Source organism: Rana temporaria, chromosome 7, assembly GCF_905171775.1.
Source record: "Rana temporaria chromosome 7, aRanTem1.1, whole genome shotgun sequence".
NCBI lineage: Eukaryota > Metazoa > Chordata > Amphibia > Anura > Ranidae > Rana > Rana temporaria.
In genome coordinates, this window is record NC_053495.1 from 117,495,167 (window position 1) to 117,513,166 (window position 18,000).

At 40.8% G+C, this 18,000-nt stretch overlaps 1 protein-coding gene across 4 annotated transcripts in view; it reads left to right on the forward strand.

Annotated features, from left to right (window-relative positions):
• Positions 1-18,000, forward strand: part of DENND1B (DENN domain containing 1B) — a 324,137-nt gene that overhangs the window by 123,553 nt on the left and 182,584 nt on the right. For all 4 annotated transcript variants that reach the window (XM_040359884.1, XM_040359885.1, XM_040359887.1 and 1 more), the window contains exon 4: positions 17,759-17,808. In XM_040359884.1, the coding sequence (XP_040215818.1) occupies positions 17,759-17,808 (50 nt within the window). The remainder of the gene's footprint in view (positions 1-17,758; positions 17,809-18,000) is intronic.

Here is an 18,000-nt window from a genome sequence, read left to right on the forward strand (position 1 = left end):
ATAACCACTGCTGCGAAACAAACAATTGCCAAAGCATGGAAATCCTCATCCTTAAAGCGGGGGTTCACCCTAACGACGAAAAAAAAATTTTTTTTTTCTTTTACCTTAAAATCAGGCATTGTAGCGCGAGCTACAGTATGCCTGTCCCGAATTTTTTACCCCCGTACTCACCTTGTAGTCGTCCATCGAAGATACCGGGGAATGGGCGTGCCTATGGAGACGGAGGATGATTGACGGCCGGCTCTGGCGCGTCACGCTTCTCCGGAAATAGCTGAAATAGGCTTGGTCTTCACGACGCGTGCGCAGGCGCCGTGAAGAGCCGAGACCTACTCCGGCTGTCTTCGGGGAAAATGACGTGCCAGGGCCGGCCGTCAATCATCCTCCCTCTCCATAGGCACGCCCATTCCCCGCGGGAGCCGAAATCTACGATGTCCGAGTACAAGGTGAGTACGGGGTTAAAAAAATCGGGACAGGCATACTGTAGCTCGCGCTACAATGCCTGTCTCGATGGTAAAATGTGTCGGGGGGGGGGGGGTGAACTACCGCTTTAATGATTTCTGAAACTAAAAATAGAATTAACCACGCATTGATTCATTCCAAAACAGAAGCCATATTCCATGATGGCATGTACAATTTTGAAACAGTTTTTAGGTGAATTACATTTTTCCTCCCAACTTTGACACCACCTTACGAAGGCCTTTGTAACTCTACTTCATACCTATATTTTATACGTTCAAAATATAACGTGATATCCTGGGGATCCTCACTATCTTTGATTTCTTTCTTCGTCACATTTTCTCTTTTCAAACATTCCTCCTTACTCTATTTCTCACTTCTTCAATTTTCTTTATACACAAAGGGCTAGATTCAGCAACAAGTTATGGCGGCGTATCTCCAGATACGCCACCGTAATTTCAAATCTGCGCCATGGTATCTTTACACCGATTCTCAAAGACAGATACGTTAAAAAAATAGGCTTCCTCCGCCAACGTAACTTGAATACGGGGGCGTATAATTGTGTGCAATTTTACGCTGGCCGCTAGGGGCGCCTCTGTTGTTTTTGGCGTAGAATATGCAAATGACCTAGATACGCTGATTCACAAACGTACGTACGCCCGGCGCAATTTAGTTACGTCGTTTACGTTGGGCTTTTTCGGCGTAAGGTTACTCCTGCTATTAGGAGGTGCAGCCAATGTTAAGTATGGACGTCGTTCCCGCTTCGATTTTTGAATTTTTTACGTCGTTTGCGTAAGTCGTTCGCGAATAGGGCTGGACGTCATTTACGTTCACGTCAAAAGCAATGACCATTTGCGGTGGAATTTCGAGCATGCGCACTGGGATTCTTTCACGAACGGCGCATGCCGGGGTCAACATTTAATTTAAATAAAACACGCCCCCCTCATCCTCATTTGAATTGGGCGCGCTTACGCCGGCCCCATTTATGATATGCCCCCGTAAGTTAGGAGGCAAGTGCTTTGTGAATACAGCACTTGCCTCTATAACGTGCGGCGGCCCAGCCTAAATACGATACGCTGCGCTGCCGTAATAATGCGCGCAGCTACCTGAATCTAGCCCAAAGTTGGTAGCGGATCTCTTATTTCTTTATTTTCTTATATGGCATTAAACAAAGGTTATAATTGTTCCATAATATAACACAAACCTATTGATTCTACACATATGCAACCTTTAATATCTTCTATATTGTATTCAAATGATTTAAGTGCGTTAATTTTCAGAACCCCTTCTTTTTTTTTCTCTCTCAAGCACCTGCGATTATTTTTTAAATACATACCCCTGAGTTTTAATTTTTAATTTTTAACATAAAACTTATTTATTTTCTGAGATGATAGATTTTTATCTAAATAGATTAAGTCACAATATCTTAAAATATTATTGAAACTTCAGTTTGATACTACATTCTTGTATATGATCTTTACTTTCGCTACCACCACTTGTATCTCTATATGCAATTTATCAACTGCACCTTTGTTGTTACCTATTGAAATTCAATAAACCAAATTGACAAGATATATTGTACACAAACTATAATGAAACGTAGTATGTTGTCTGCTCAATCACATAAGGTTACTGCAGTGTAGTATGATTCTCTCTCTCTCTCTCTCTCTCTCTCATTATATATATATGTGTATATATATATATATATATATATATATATATATATATATATATATATATATATATATATAAACACTGTTTTGGCACTTCTTAACTAAAAAAATATAGTTTTACTTTCTGTATGATACAGAATGTGGAACAAGTTCTAGTCTCCTTATGTCTTACATTTTCTTAAAAGCGCTTCTTCCCAAAAATGATAAATAATACATTTCTGCAATAAATCTCATCAATTTGTAACAATTGTGTTACACAGACTGCTCTTCTGTATTGAAAATAGGTATAATGTTATGACATTTATATTGAGACGTAGATCGTATGAGTGCAGGTATTGCAGCTAAAGCAATCAAACAGGTGCCATATACATATTTCCAGATATTATACCTTATATTATGGTGGCATTTGTTGGAGTTTGTGCCAGGTATTTTAAATTTTTTATTACCCTCTTGAAATGCTGCATTTTATAGGTGAAGAACAAAGTTCATAAAACGATTTCTGTATGTGATGGTTTGTAGAATTAAAGATTTACATTTAATTACTATTATTTTCTTGGCATTCTTTAACCAGACCTTGTAGATTTGCAGGGAGAAAGGGTTAGCGAGGTGTAGTGACCTACATTACATAAGATTTGCATCACTCACAAATGTAATTCCAGGGCGCAAGAAGGCCTCATGCACTGGACGTTTTAAGACGTTTTTACTGCTGCTGTTTTTGGCTTCAGACATTTTTTTCTACAGTCAATAAACTCTCTGTTATCCTAAGTGTCCATACACACAAAGGCTGTTATCAACTGTTTTTGGCTGGTGTGTTTTTTGGCTGTAAAAAACCCCCACAACTAGTGGATTCTGAGAGGCAGTTTTCAGCTGTAAAAACCCCTCTAACGTCGAAAAACTTATCTCACCAGCATTATTAAAAGTTTGTGATCCATTGAGGAAAAAAATTTGAAAAAACGCTATTGCAAAAACATTAGAAAAACTCATTGCAAAGCTACTGGCGTTTTTATAACCTTATTATAACGTCCAGTGTGCATGAGGCCAAAATGTCGAAGATCTGTGGAGTGTTCATGGGCCATGCTTTTGGGTTTTTGATACACTTTTTGCCAATTCCCTCTAGTGTTTACTAGAATTGTTACATTGTAGCTCTTGTTACAAAGACACATTTCCCATGCTTCTCAGTACCATCTAGTGGCAATAATGTGGTATTTTACTACTGCCCATAATAAAAGTACATTCAGTCAGATTAAAAGTACATTCAGTCAGATGAGAAATTAGCCTAGACAACCTTTGTTTTTGCCCATTTCTTACAGAACTAATGTACATGCAGATTCACTTAAAGAATGGCAATGCATTTTTTTTTTTTTCTTGGTGTATGTCCTGAGGTCAGTCACTTCATTGGGTTTATGTAAGGGTTTACAACCACTTTATATGGAAAAATACTGCACTAGGAACTAGTGAAAAAAAAGTGAAAAATAACACAAAAATATAGCAGCAGGTCAAAACGTGAGATATACACGTATACAAGTTAGGAAAAATAAGAAAAAGGCTGCGCTAAAAGAATATATAATGATGTGAACAAATGATCGTGGTAAAAAAGAAAAAATCAGTCTATGTGCCACTAGAGTGAACAGTCCTCAAAGAATCTTCAATAAAACAGTCCATATATCGCATGCAGGTTAAGTGAACTCTTGACAGAAACACCACCAACAAATGTGCACCTCCACCACATGAATTGTGCGCTTACCAAAAGGTAAGCTTGATAAGCCTGTAATGTTGATCGAATGCGGGACCTATGAATGAAGCGTATGGTCCAGGGTCTCCTACCATCTCGGTGATGAGTTGGCTGGTCGTATAATACGTCTATTTTATATTGCTGTCAATGTATTTTTTTAAATTGTTTATTTCCTGTTTTGTGATGTTATTTTCAATAAATTGATTCATTTTTTTACCTTTACTACTTTTCCCTTTCATATCCTCTTACGTAGTACCGCTATAGTCCCCCTGCCCCTACCTACCCTTTAGGCTTTTTTGGGTCTCTGGGGTCCCAATAAACCCGACCTCTATTCAAACTTATGCTAAGGATGATGGTACTATAATTTTTTGTTTATTTTATTCTTTACACTGAGAGGCTTTCATACAATCACGATTCACACTATGGTGAGTTCGCCTTCATTTTTTGGGTATACGATCGATGTTAACCTGGAGTGTCCGATGATTTCGCTTACCTGGTTCATCTACCATATGCTTCATTCCATCCAAACCCAGCTGTCACTGGATATAGGTCCCGCATTCGATCAACATTACAACATTACAGGCTTGTTAAGCTTGCCTTTTGGTAAGCGCGCAATTCATGTGGTGGAGGTGCACATTTGTTGGTGGTGTTTCTGTCAAGAGTTCACTTAACCTGCATGTGATATATGGACTGCTTTTTATTGAAGATTCTTTGAGTACTGTACATTATTCATTGTCTCTAGTGGCACATAGACTGATTTATTTTTTATTTTTACCACGATCATTTGTTCACATAATTATATATTCTTTTAGCGCAACCTTTTTCTTATTATTTTTCCTAACTTTTAATACATTTGCTTGCAAATACTGGTCTGATTTCTAAATAATGGAATTTTGGAGCATTGACCATTGTTACTTTAAACTTCTGTTATAGCTCAGTTCTTCAATGCATTTTTTTTTTATTCTTAATGTCACTAGGGCTTACTCCGACCAGCATTGTTTTCCTGCATTTGAAACGCAGGTCCGCAAAATCCCATTGACTTTAATTGAGCACTACACATGACAGTTCAGTGGCATTTGAACTGTTTTGCATTGTGCTGCGTTTCTTTGGATGCAGCCTGCCCTCTTGAGGTGTGTTTGAACTGCAGGGAAAGCAGGTCAATTGTTCCTCATCAAATACCACATTTGCCATTCAACCACATGTACAGTATTTGCATTTTGATTCCGAACAAAGGGTTTATAAAAGAACATGGTAAAACAATAAAACAACTGACGGTGTGTGATGTATGGTGTACTAGCACAAAGATCTGCCATATCAAATCAAATTCAAGTAAAATTAGACGTCAGTGTGTTACAGATGGCTTTGAGGGAATGTCCTTGTTCAGGAATCCTGGTCACTCTAAATCTTTATAGAAAAACAAACAGCAAGTAGGTAATGAAAAGGTGACTGGCATGAGCATTCATCTGCTTTCACACAAATGCTGTGAGCGTTATCCAGACTGATCCTTGTCCCAGTCTTGTATTCTGTACCCACTGGAAAATTCAGTAGCTTTTCCAAATGTAATAGTTTACCAGGGTGTGAAGTTTTGAGGGTTCTTTAAGGGATAGGGTGGACCTGTGAAAATATTCTTTAACTCACCTGGTTATTGTATTCACTTCCTCTGTTGACAGACTTGGTTATTGCATTTAATTCCTCTACAGTATTGACGGTGCCTATGAAATGTACGTTTACTGAAATTCTGCTAGCCTTGGCGTAACATGTTTGTCTGTTTTTAGATATATTTAAGTTGATTGCATGATCCACCACCTTGCTATGTACCGTGAAATGTTTTCACTTGAACTCCCAGGTCTCCCATAACTTATTTCAATGCTATTTAAGGGCTCATTCACACTTGTTCAGAGATCAGACATTTTTGCACTAGAAAAATGCTGGTCTCCTCAAGGGCACACAGAAAAAAAGGTTGTTTTCTATGTTCCCTGTTTGCACCAAAATGCAGGCGGCAGCTGCAGAGAATTGCAGTGCTGAAAAATGCAACATGTTTGCACCCTTCTGCAGCTCTGTTACACCTTTAGTTTCTGTGCAGCTCGTAGAGTAAAATGTCACTGTCACATTTCCATGAAGTAAAAAAAAAAAAGTAAACCGTGAATTGTGTTGTTGTAATGCAAGGCATGACCTCCTGAAGACCATCCAGCATGGACACCAGCCCTCACAGGAAAACGGAATGTGCAGCTAGTGTGAATCAGCCCTTGTCATCATATGTGAATGCAACATACATGATTGGCCCCACATTTTTAATATTTTTCCTTCAGGGAGCGCCAGAGACACAGAACCAAAGTGTCTCCTCCATAGAAGAAAGTAACAGCAGATCATGAGCTTTCGCTATCTCTCTTACGCTGCCTGTGTGTGGGTCCTGGGAGTGGCTGCACGTAAGATTGTAGTTTAGAACAGATGTGCACACAAAGTGGAGATCACTGTGAGACCCCATAGGTCACAGCAGGCGCAGGGGGCACCCACATACCTGAAGTTAAGAGGGGAACAGTATGGAGGAAAAAAGCATGTACAATGCATGTAAATGTACACATACCATACTGGTGACCCCACAATAGGGATAACATTTTTTTCTCCAAACAGGGAATTTCAAAAGACACGCGGCTAGTCGGTAAAATTAGAAGAGAAGCAGTTTAACCTTAAACTGCGTAGAGGGATCTTTACTGTAAGAGCAGTAAGGATGTGGAATTCTCTTCCACAGGCAATGGTTTCAGCGGGGAGACTTGATAATTTCAAAAAACTATTAGCTAGGCACCTGAACAACCACAACATACAGGGATATACAATGTAATACTAACATAAAAGCGCACACACGCGGGTTGGACTTGATGGACCTACTATGTAACTATGTACAGTATCTCACAAAAGTGAGAACAACCCTCATATTTTTATAATTACCGCATTTTATTATATCTTTTCATGTGACAACACTAAAGAAATTGCACTTTGCTACAATGTAAAGTAGTGAGTGTACAGCTTGTATAACAGTGTAAATTTGCTTATGTAAATACAATGTAACCAGTTCCAAGGACATATCTCACACCCACATTATGTGTTGGATGTAAATAGAAATAACATTTGGGAATGAATGGGAGAAACTCCCTAAAAGGGAGTTTCTCCCATTCATTTCCAATTTTAGTGAAAAAATTTGCTGTCCCCCTGGTGGATGTTGGCGACCTTGCACTTTTTCACCTTCTGTTTGAGGATGCCCCACCGATGCTCAATAGGGTTTAGGTCTGGAGACCTGCTTGGCCAATCCATCACCTTTACCCTCAGCTTCTTTAGTAAGGTAGTTGTCTTCTTGGAGGTGTGTTTGCTCTGCTTCAGTATGTCACAGTACATGTTGGCATTCATGGTTCCCTCAATGAACTGTAGCTCCCAAGTGCCGGCAGCACTCATGCAGCCCCAGACCATGACACTCCCACCACCATGCTTGACTGTAGGCAAGATACACTTGTCTTTGTGCTCCTCACCTGGTTGCCGCCACACACGCTTGACACCATCTGAACCAAATAAGTTTATCTTGGTCTCATTAGACCACAGGACATGGTTCCAGTAATCCATTCCCTTAGTCTGCTTGTCTTCAGCAAACTGTTTGCGGGCTTTCTTGTGCATCATCTTTAAAAGAGGCTTCCTTCTGGGACGCCATGCAGACCAATTTGATGCAGTTTGCGACATATGGTCTGAGCACTGACAGGCTGACCCCCCCACCCCCGCAACCTCCTAGATATGACCCTGAGCACATGCATTCAACTTCTTTGGTCGAACCATGGCGAAGCCTGTTCTGAGTGGAACCTGTCCTGTTAAACCGCTGTATAATCTTGGCCACCGTACTGCAGCTCAGTTTCAGGGTTTTGGCAATTTTCTTATAGCCTAGGCCATCTTTATGTAGAGTGACAATTCTTTTTTTCAGATCCTCAGGGAGTTCTTTGCCATGTTGAACTTCCAGTGACCAGTATGAGAGAGTGAGAGTGAGAACACCATTCACACCTGAGACCTTGTAACACTAACAAGTCACATGACAATGGGGAGGGAAAATGGCTAATTGGTAAAATTTCGACATTTTACTCTCCTTTGTTGCCAGCGGTTTAGACATGGCGTGTTGAGTTATTTTGAGGGGGCAGCAAATGTACGCTGTTATACAAGCTGTACACTCACTACTTTACATTGCAGCAAAGTGTAATTTCTTCAGTGAGTAAAGATGTAATAAAATATTTACAAAAATGTGAGGCGTGTACTCACTTATGTGAGCATCTCATGTTCGAAAAAATAAAAGGCTTTATTATCAATTTAGGTTCATCTTATTCTTTTGGCACTGTTCCAAAACCTAATTTACCTAATCACATTTGTCCATAGTTTGCCATGCAGGGTATCACATTTTTTTAAATTGTGTTTTTCAACCTTGTTTTACCTTTTTTTAAATTTTTTATGCCTTTTGTGCTCCTATCAGTTTTTTTTCATTTGATTGTCTGTATTCACGCCTTCTGCAAGAGCTGTGGTAATTGTGGGAGAGTTTGTAGCTTTTGTAGATGCACTAGACAGTTTTCTATTGATTTGATTTGATCCGAACTTGCACTGTCAGGGGAGGAACGTCAGTCTGTGGGCTGCTGCTTTATCTATGACATAAGTTAGCTGAGGATACCCGCCCTCCCCCCTTCAATGTCTGTACTGTTTATAAAATGCTCCACAGACCTGCTAGCTAAATGAATTTTAAAGACTTCCAGGATTTTAAAGTGGGTTTTCCCCAGAGAGTAGCACCAGGCAGCTCGCCAACACAAAACACTCTGACTTGCGTGATGGAGACTGCATGTGTGTAAAGCACATATATTTGTGTATATGGTACACATTTTCATGTGATCGGTTTGGATTTGTACAAGTATGTGTTTTTCTGTCAACAAGTATGTGACTGTATTTAAAATGTTTTAAATGTTTTATGACCTGCACCGCTATATTAGATCAGGTGGTGCAATGCTGTAACATTTGTTGTGTTGTCATACATTTTCATAAAACAAAAGGCTAGTTCACATTAAAGTGTGCTGGTGTGTGATGTAAAGGATGGTGCGATGTGTAGCTGCAATTAATTAAACTTTTGACATTTTTTAAAACTTTATTGAAATGTCACAAAACATTCATTCAAATCTATGTACCACAATGTTGCATTGTGTTCTAATAAAGTGCAATTTGCTGTATAAGGCCCCTTTCACACTGCCAGACTGTTCAGGTCCGCCTGTTAGTTTTTTCGGTGGACCTGAATGGCCGTTCCATGGTTGTCTATGGAGCGTCGGATGTCAGCGGTGACATGTCCGCTGACATCCGATCCGCTAAAATCAGCCGGGTGGTGATACGTCGCCATCTGTCCTGGTGGATCGGTTCGGGTGCGATCTGATGAAAACGGTCATGTTGTCCATTTTCGTCTGATCTCTCCATAGCAAGCAGCGGCGCTTGACAAGCCCCTTCCTGCTCAGTAAACAGAGAGGGACCTGTCATCCACTGGCTCAGCGGAGATCAACGGAGAGATATCCCGCTGAGCTGGCAGACCGCTGCAAGCGGATCCGCCCTGTGTGGAAGGGGCCTAAAATTGCAGATGAACCTCCTTGCAGCATTATGCTGTGAAAAGGATACAGAAACCATGTGCCACACTAACTCACATGGTACAGTGGTACCATACGATTCGGTTCTCGCAAATGTACCGCTTTTATGATCTGCCTCTGGGGTGCCGTTAACATAACATTGTCACCTGCAGTGGATATTAAAGGCAGTGTGTTCTAGTGCGGTGCAGGAAACATACATGGAACGTGCCTTTTACCACACTGCGTTCTGGTGTGATCCGTCCCTCAAAGAAGAGTTCCAGGTGTGGATATTTAATATATTGTTACATTTATCCAGCTTGGACCAATGGTACTATGCATGCAAGACTTCTCCCTTTCTTTATTCTTTGTTGGGTTATATGGCAGACAGTGGTATCTGAATTGCACAGTTCCGGTCCTGAATATTCCTCTGAGATCAATTGCTCAAGCAGCACCCAGCCCCTGCATTGGGTATGCATCTTTCAATCTCCTCCCCAAGTCAGATGAACTGCCCAATAATAGCGCTGCAGATCAGGGAGGCCAATTCCGACACCAGATTTCGGTAAAACCCCAGCTTCCCCCAACAATTTCGCACCGCCTTGGTTCCCCAAAGGAAAGCCCTACACATCCTCTTGTATGCCGCAAAGAAGGAAGGCGGGTAAGCGGATTGGGATCTGCCTTTTATAAAGTAGGCAGGGAGGAACTGTCATCTTTAGGATTGAGGCCCGTCCAAACCAATAGACGGTGGGCACATCCCACCTTTTTAAAGGTTCTGCTATATATAGTTCAACTCTAACAAATTTTTTTTTCGTAAAGATCTGTTAGTTTACCAGGGAGTTGAATACCTCAATAGCTGATGGCATCTGCTTTCCAGTGGAAAGGAAAATTTGTCTGGCATAGATGTGCTAGTTTAGGGGGTAGAGAGATGGTCAGTGCAAAAGATTTTGTATAAATCTTTGTTTGAAATAAGTTTAATCTGTTCTAGGACCACATCCATATAGCCCCAGGCCACTCGGTCAAACGCTGTCTCCGCATTCATTGCCAGAAAAAAACCTTGTTGGGTAGAGGTAAGCCAGTGGTGCAAATTTAGGGATTTAATGGTATTGATTCTGGCCTCTCTGCCAAGGACAAAGCCAAATTGATCTAGACCAGTGATGGCGAACCTCGGCACCCCAGATGTTTTGGAACTACATTTCCCATGATGCTCCACTACACTGCAGCGTGCATGAGCCTCATGGGAAATGTAGTTCCAAAACATCTGGGGTGCCAAGGTTCGCCATCACTGATTTTGACCCACCCAGGCAGGTACATGGTAAAACAATCGAGTTGCCAGAATCTTGGAGAATAGTTTTACGTCCACATTCAGGAGGGAAATCGCCCAGTAATTGGCTACATTTGTGGGGTCTTTATTCTCTTTAAGGATTACCGAGATATATGTCTCTAATAAGTTTACTGAAGACCAGAGTGTATTGGATAATGGGCGTAAGGAAACTTGCAGCGAAAAGGTCTGCAAAGCTTTTATAATATTGTGCCGAGAAGCCATCCGGCCCTGGACTTTTACCAAGCTTTGTGGCCTTTAAAGCCTCCTCCCATTCCTCTGATGACAGCGAGGCTTCTAAAGCCTTCCAGTCATTAGCAGGCACCGCGCGAGTGCTATATTTGCCAATCAAGTCTTGTATCAGATCCGAGTGTGTATTATCTGCTACAGGGCTAAGTTCATTCGATTTAAGATCATATAGTTTGCTATAGAAGCAGTGGAACTGGCATGCGACTGAGTTACCACAGATGTATGTACCACATGATGGACAGTAGAAGCAAGGGTGCGTTTCTGCGTGAATCTTAAAGCCTACCTGGCTTAATGTCTTGTTCATAGAACAATTTCTGTGATGATATCTGCTTCTTCCGCGCCCTTTTAAACAGTTCTAATAGAAGTGACCATGTGTCAGCTAAGACTTTTGCTACCTTAATTGCCAGTGAACATTTATGCTGCACTTCCAGCCGTGGTTATTTTGTCAGAAAGGGCCTGGACCAAAGTTTGGTGTTCCTTATTTTTCCTGTCCGCGATGGCCAGCAGGTGGCCTCGCACAACACACTTATGTGCCTCCCATTGAATCATGGGAGACACATCTGGTGTGTTGTTATGGCGGAAGTAATTGCCAATTGTCCGTCTGATGTTATCCAAATCACCAGGATCAGTAAGAAGGGAGTCATCCATTCTCCAGATCTTGGTAGATATTTCCCTCTGAGGTAATCGTAAAGTCAGCATAATTAGATGATGGTCAGAAAGTACCATGTTCTCTACAGTAGCATCGTAGAAGTAGGACAGGTCTACCTGGTATATGAAAAGGTAATCCAGCTTCGAGTATCGGTTTTGCGGAGACAAGAAAAATGTATAATCTTTCTCTCGAGGATTAAGAGTGTGCTAGGTATCATGGAGCATGAGAGAAGCCAATTGAAGCTTCGTTTGGAAATAAGGAGGGTACCAGTGGAGGTATCAAGAAGCGGGTCCAGGGCCATGTTAAAGTCCCCCCCCCCCCCAGAATTAGAAGGCATGTCTGGAATGTTGTAAGTTTTAGGAGAATATATATAATAATTTGATTCCCTGCAGATTTTGTAAGTTTGTTCACTTACAAAGAAATGAAGGGTCTATACATTTTATCACAGGTGTATTTTAAATGATAGAGACAGAATATCAACCAAAAATCCAGAAAAAACACATGATGCAAATGTTATAAATTGAGTTGCAGTTCAGTGAGTAAAATAAGTAGAGTATCAAATAATTATTTCCCCCACTGTGTGTGTGTGTACAGTTTTGTTCAAAATTATTCAACCCCCCAATGCTGTAATGGGTTTTAGGGAATTTAGTGTACATTTGTAATTGTATTTAGAATGAAATCCTACAAGGACTTCTTAAAGAACCATATGCAACTAAAATGACATCAATTGGTTTTGTAATACAGTAGTAAATGTTTCTTTTGTGAATTCTTCATTTACACAATTATTCAACCCCTTAAAGACTACCACTCTGAAGAACAGAGGTTCATTGAAGTGTTTTCAATCAGGTATTGAAAACACCTGTGGATGTCAGGGAGCAGCAATAAAGCCAAATAAGCACCAATTAGGCAGCTTTAAAATGACTGTGTTACTCAGCTCCTTCTAGACATTTACTGATGTGGTTACAAACATGGTGAAGTCAAGAGAATGGTCCAGGAAGACAAGAGAAGAGGTGATTACTCTTCACAGGAAGGGCAATGGCTATAAGAAGATTGCAAAGATGTTAAACATACCAAGAGACAGCATAGGAAGCATCATTCGCAAATTAAAGGCAAAGGGCACTGTTGAAACACTACCTGGTCGTGGCAGAAAGAAGATGCTGACTTTGACTGCTGTGCGCTACCTGAAGCGCAGAGTGGAGAAAAGTCCCCGTGTGACTGCTGAGGAACTGAGAAAATATTTGTCAGATGTGGGTACTGAAGTTTCTGCTCAGACAATACGGCGCACACTGCGTAATGAAGGCCTCCATGCCAGAACTCCCAAGCGCACCCCCTTGCTGTCTCCAAAGAATAAGAAGAGTCGACTGCAGTATGCCAAAAGTCATGTGGACAAACCACAGAAGTTTTGGGATTGTGTTCTGTGGACTGATGAAACAAAATTACAACTGTTTGGGCCCATGGATCAACGCTATGTTTGGAGGAAGAACAAGGCCTATGATGAAAAGAACACCTTGCCTACTGTGAAGCATGGCGGGGGGTCAATCATGCTTTGGGGCTGTTTTGCTTCTGCAGGTACAGGGAAGCTTCAGCGTGTGCAAGGTACCATGAATTCTCTTCAGTACCAGGAGATATTGGATGACAATGTGATGCAGTCCGTCACAAACCTGAGGCTTGGGAGACGTTGGACCTTTCAACAGGACAATGATCCCAAGCATACCTCCAAGTCCACTAGAGCATGGTTGCAGATTAAAGGCTGGAACATTTTGGAGTGGCCATCGCAGTCACCAGACTTAAATCCGATTGAGAACCTCTGGTGGGACTTAAAGAAAGCAGTTGCAGTGCGCAAGCCTAAGAATGTGACTGAACTGGAGGCTTTTGCCCATGACGAATGGGCGAAGATACCCGTAGATCGCTGCAAGACACTTGTGTCAAGCTATGCTTCACGTTTAAAAGCTGTTATAACTGTAAAAGGATGTTGTACTAAGTACTAAGATTGAATGTCACTTGGGGGTTGAATAAAACTGATAATGATGTGAGCACAGAAAAGACATTTGTGGTTATTTCATTATAAATGTTATGTTATATTTGTCTAACCTACACGTGCCTCTTTGATTTAATTGTAAGCAGGATGACTGAATGATCAAAATCAATGTCAAACTGGCCAAAACAATCAATTTCAGTGGGGGTTGAATAATTTTGAATACAACTGTATATCTGTTTGGATATAGCCATGTTGCACAACCACTAGTTCTTTACCTTACTGGGTTGCAATTGTTAATCTCATGAAAAATGAAAATTGTCTGGCTGTTTAACTGAGAACTTGGCTTCAGTACATTCTAAGGCATAGTACACACGATAGGATGAAAAATACCGCTTTCGACGTGATCGTACAATAATCTGATCGTTAGTACACAGTTTTCAATAGCTAATCGCAATGATTAATGCAAAATTATCCGAGGGGACAAACATGAAAATTTCTTATACGATGACAAAACAAATGATTTTAGTTTTGATCAGTACAGTATTCATCTGAAAAGATTCTGTTACCAAGACCATGCATGCTCAAAAACGAAAAAAAAAAACACATTACATCACTTCCGAAGTTGCATTCTGTCGTAAAAGAGAATTTTTGTAACTTTAGTAAACGTTTCATTTTCTATGTGAGACTAGTTTGCAGAAAAAGCCCCCCCAAACAATGGACCTTGATTCATCCGATATTCTCATCGCAGTAACTTGAAGTGTCCACCCCATATCGACACTGCAGTTCTGTCCTACTACAGATTCTGTCTGCCACCAACACGCACTATACAGATCCCATAGACCAGTGGTTCTCAACCTGGGGGTCGAATGATGATTTTCCAGGGGTCACCAGTTCCTGGGCTGTTCCTGAAGCCTGCACCACTCTCCCAGCCTCTTTGCGTCCACCCAGCTGGGCTGTTCCTGGAGCCTGCGGTCGCCCACTGCAGCCACCCATTCAGTTCACAGCATGGCTGGGGGGGCAGAGACTAGAGGTCAGCTGACTGGTGAGGAATGTGAAGTGGGAGAAGGTGGAGGAGACCCTATCTCCTGATTTTGGCATAGGTGTCACTGCTACGAGACACCACAAAGTCTGAGACACAGTGAGTAACACTACCTGTGATAATAATTGCCATTAAAAGTCCCCACTACAGTTTTCAGATAAGCAGATGACCTTGATCAAGAGCACCTAAGTTGGTCACTGATCCCAACTCCCCGCCAGCACTGCTACTTATCCTATTCCCCCCACCAAGGAGTAAGAGAAGGAATAAAAAGAAAGTTTGAGAACCACTGCCATAGACAATACTGTACACTGTGATAATGTGCAGCAATGAAACAGCTCACCTGTGTCCAGTTCTAGGCTCACTGCCCCTGTCACATGCCCCTCCTCCCTGCATCCTCATGTTCACCTATGTGTCCATACACATTAGGACATTTAGAGGCATATTTTAAGCTCAGTATTTAGAGGCAAGAAAAGAAAAACATTCTGGTTTGAGTGTTCTGTCAGAAAAAATGCTAAACGCTTCTAAACTCACCTAAACTGTGTACAAAAATGCTCTATTTTTTTTTTTTTGCCAAGGGAAAGCGTGTTTTTTTTGGGGGGGTGTTGGGGTTATTTGCCAAGTGTGCATGGAGCCTAAAACTTATAAGAAAAAAAAATTGCCCTGTCATGGTGCCCAATAAACACTTTAAGTTTTAGGGTGCTCCTCGCAATTGATTGACTTGTGGCTTATGAAGCTGTAATAACTCCTGACCAATTCTTGTTAAAGTTTGCATCACCAAAAGGTTAGAGATCTCCTTGTTTTTCAGGATCTCATGTGATATCCATATGTTTTTATTAAATAGAACACTCAGCAGGAGGGTGAGAATCTACAAGTCTCTTTTCGGATGCCCAGCCTCCTTGTGATTTTTTATTTCTAGGCCTTAGAGAGATTTCGGGATGCACAGAGTATAGATCACATTCTTGCAGCCCACCCATACTGGCCTTAGCCTTCCAGCTGGAAGGCCTCATTCCAAGTTTGCCTTTTCTTTCTGGTTAGTAGAAACCCACTGCAGATATATTTTTGTACATTTTGACCGCTTCACTATACCGGCATACACAGAAAGCTCTGAATTCACTGTAACCGTAGAAAGTTTACGAGTTGATCATCTGCTTTATCGAAGGAAAAAAAAAATCTGTGGTTTATCAGCTTTGATCACTTTGTTTTTGTCTACATGAAATAATGGTGCAAGATGGGCAGTAACATTGGCTTGTGTTCCCTTCTGTAATTTCTACTGCTTTACCATGCGCTCCTCCATGATACTAAAAAACTGACTTTAGTGTGAAAAAGTTGCCTGTATTTTAATTTAGTTAACAGCAATGCTCAGCAACCTGAGATTGGATTGATTATTACAGTAATTAACAGTTTTTGCCCAAATCTTCCCTTGGAGAGAAAAACAAATGCCTGCTTTAAGTTCCTGTTGTCACATTAAAAAACTGCAGATAAATTAGTTACATTCTTGACTAGACTATATGAGATCTTTTATCTGCCAAAGGATGTGTTACTGTCCATGAAGTCCTTACACGACCTTACCAGAAAAAAAAAAACGAAAGCCTCAGGTTGGAGCTGCTGTACTAACAATACAATGTTAGTTCAGCTATCTTCCCTGCTGTGCTATTGCGTTCTGACAGGGAAACACCCACCCTGCCAGAACACTGCGGTCAATGGCTGAGAGTGCTCATCAGGAGTTGATCGGCAGACCTTTTTTTGGTCATGCCCCTTCGACAGAAGCCAGCCTCCAGTACACTATTAAATAGCTATGGGGTATTTAAAAAGGTTTTTATTTCTGTCTGTATTGCTGCTGACTTGGCTTAACATGCACTTAAAGTGTACCAGTGCCCAGACTATGCTTATTATTAAATGATTAGCATATTCTTAACAGGCAGTAAAAGACCTTGCAATCAAGCCCATACTGACCCTCTCTATTGCTTGCAGGGTGGACCAATTCATTCTTAAGGATCCTGAAAGATAGAGTGCTAGTAGTCTGCCTAGATCTGCTCTCAAAGAAAAAACAAAAAATCAGTGTCCAATTAAACATTCTCTAAAATGACTGTAGATAAAAAAAAAAAAATGAATGAAGGCTCGTTTTAAACTGCCTTTACCACGTGCTCTCAATATGTAAATACTTAGTAGGCATAAATTGTGCACAGGTTTACTGGTAAAGAATATGATGTGCAGTAAAATGTGTTTTTATATTTTCAGCTTTATTGTATTTTTCACAAGGGGTAACTGGGGCCTACATGTATTAAAGCGGAACTTTACTCATAGGAACTTGATAAAAAATAATGTTCTTTAGCAAGGAACATACATGCCAAATTAAATAACTATTCTACCAATTTAGTGTGTGCTGTGAATTTCCTCCAGTATTGTTCCTGTTTCTTCTTTATGGAGGCTGCCATTTTGCTGAAGCCCAGAGCCCCTGAGCAGCAGTAAAGTTTTAGGCTGTCAGCAGATCAGCCTCTACATTTTTGGCACAGCATTGAAAAATGGAAAGCAACTGAGCATGTGCAGAGCAGGGTGAGCCCATGTATTACTGGATTTTAAACAGTATGGGCACTTGTTTGTAATGTTTTACATAGCTGTACCTGCAGAAGGGGCCAGCCTGAAGTGATCTAGTAGGACTTCATTTTCTGTTCTTTTTTAACCGCTTGCATCTCAAATCGAAGCAAATCGTACCCAGTGTGAACCTGGGCTAACACCCACTTTAAGCTTCAGCAATAAAACCTGGAAGCTGATTGGTTTCTATGCAAACTAAACCCTCAATGACTTTATACACATTTGTAATTCTGTGGAAGTTCCCTTCCTGTCTGTGGCATTATTCTCCTGAAACATGTCAATCCGAACCTCACAATGAGCCCGAACAACTAATGTTTTGAATTGTTACACAAATGATACCTTGATACCGTAGTATTTTATTGATTTTTTTCATGCATTGGTTTTGTCATCTCTCATTTAAAAATGTTGTGTTATGTTTATTTTCAGAAAAGTTTATCTTCCCCTTTTGTTTCTGTAGGAGATGCTGTGCATGGTGCCAAAGTTCTGCTTTCCCTTTGCTATTGACAGGTGAGCTCATAAAATGTTTCAGTATATTTGGTGTCATGCCTCTCTATATACCATTTTCTTGACCAAATCTAATTTTGTAAATCTGTTACAAACATGGAAAACTTGCCTGTAACAAATCTCCAGCCAAATAATGGAAGAAACCCATTATATGAAAACTTCAGACATATATGGGCTTCCCACCATTATTTATAA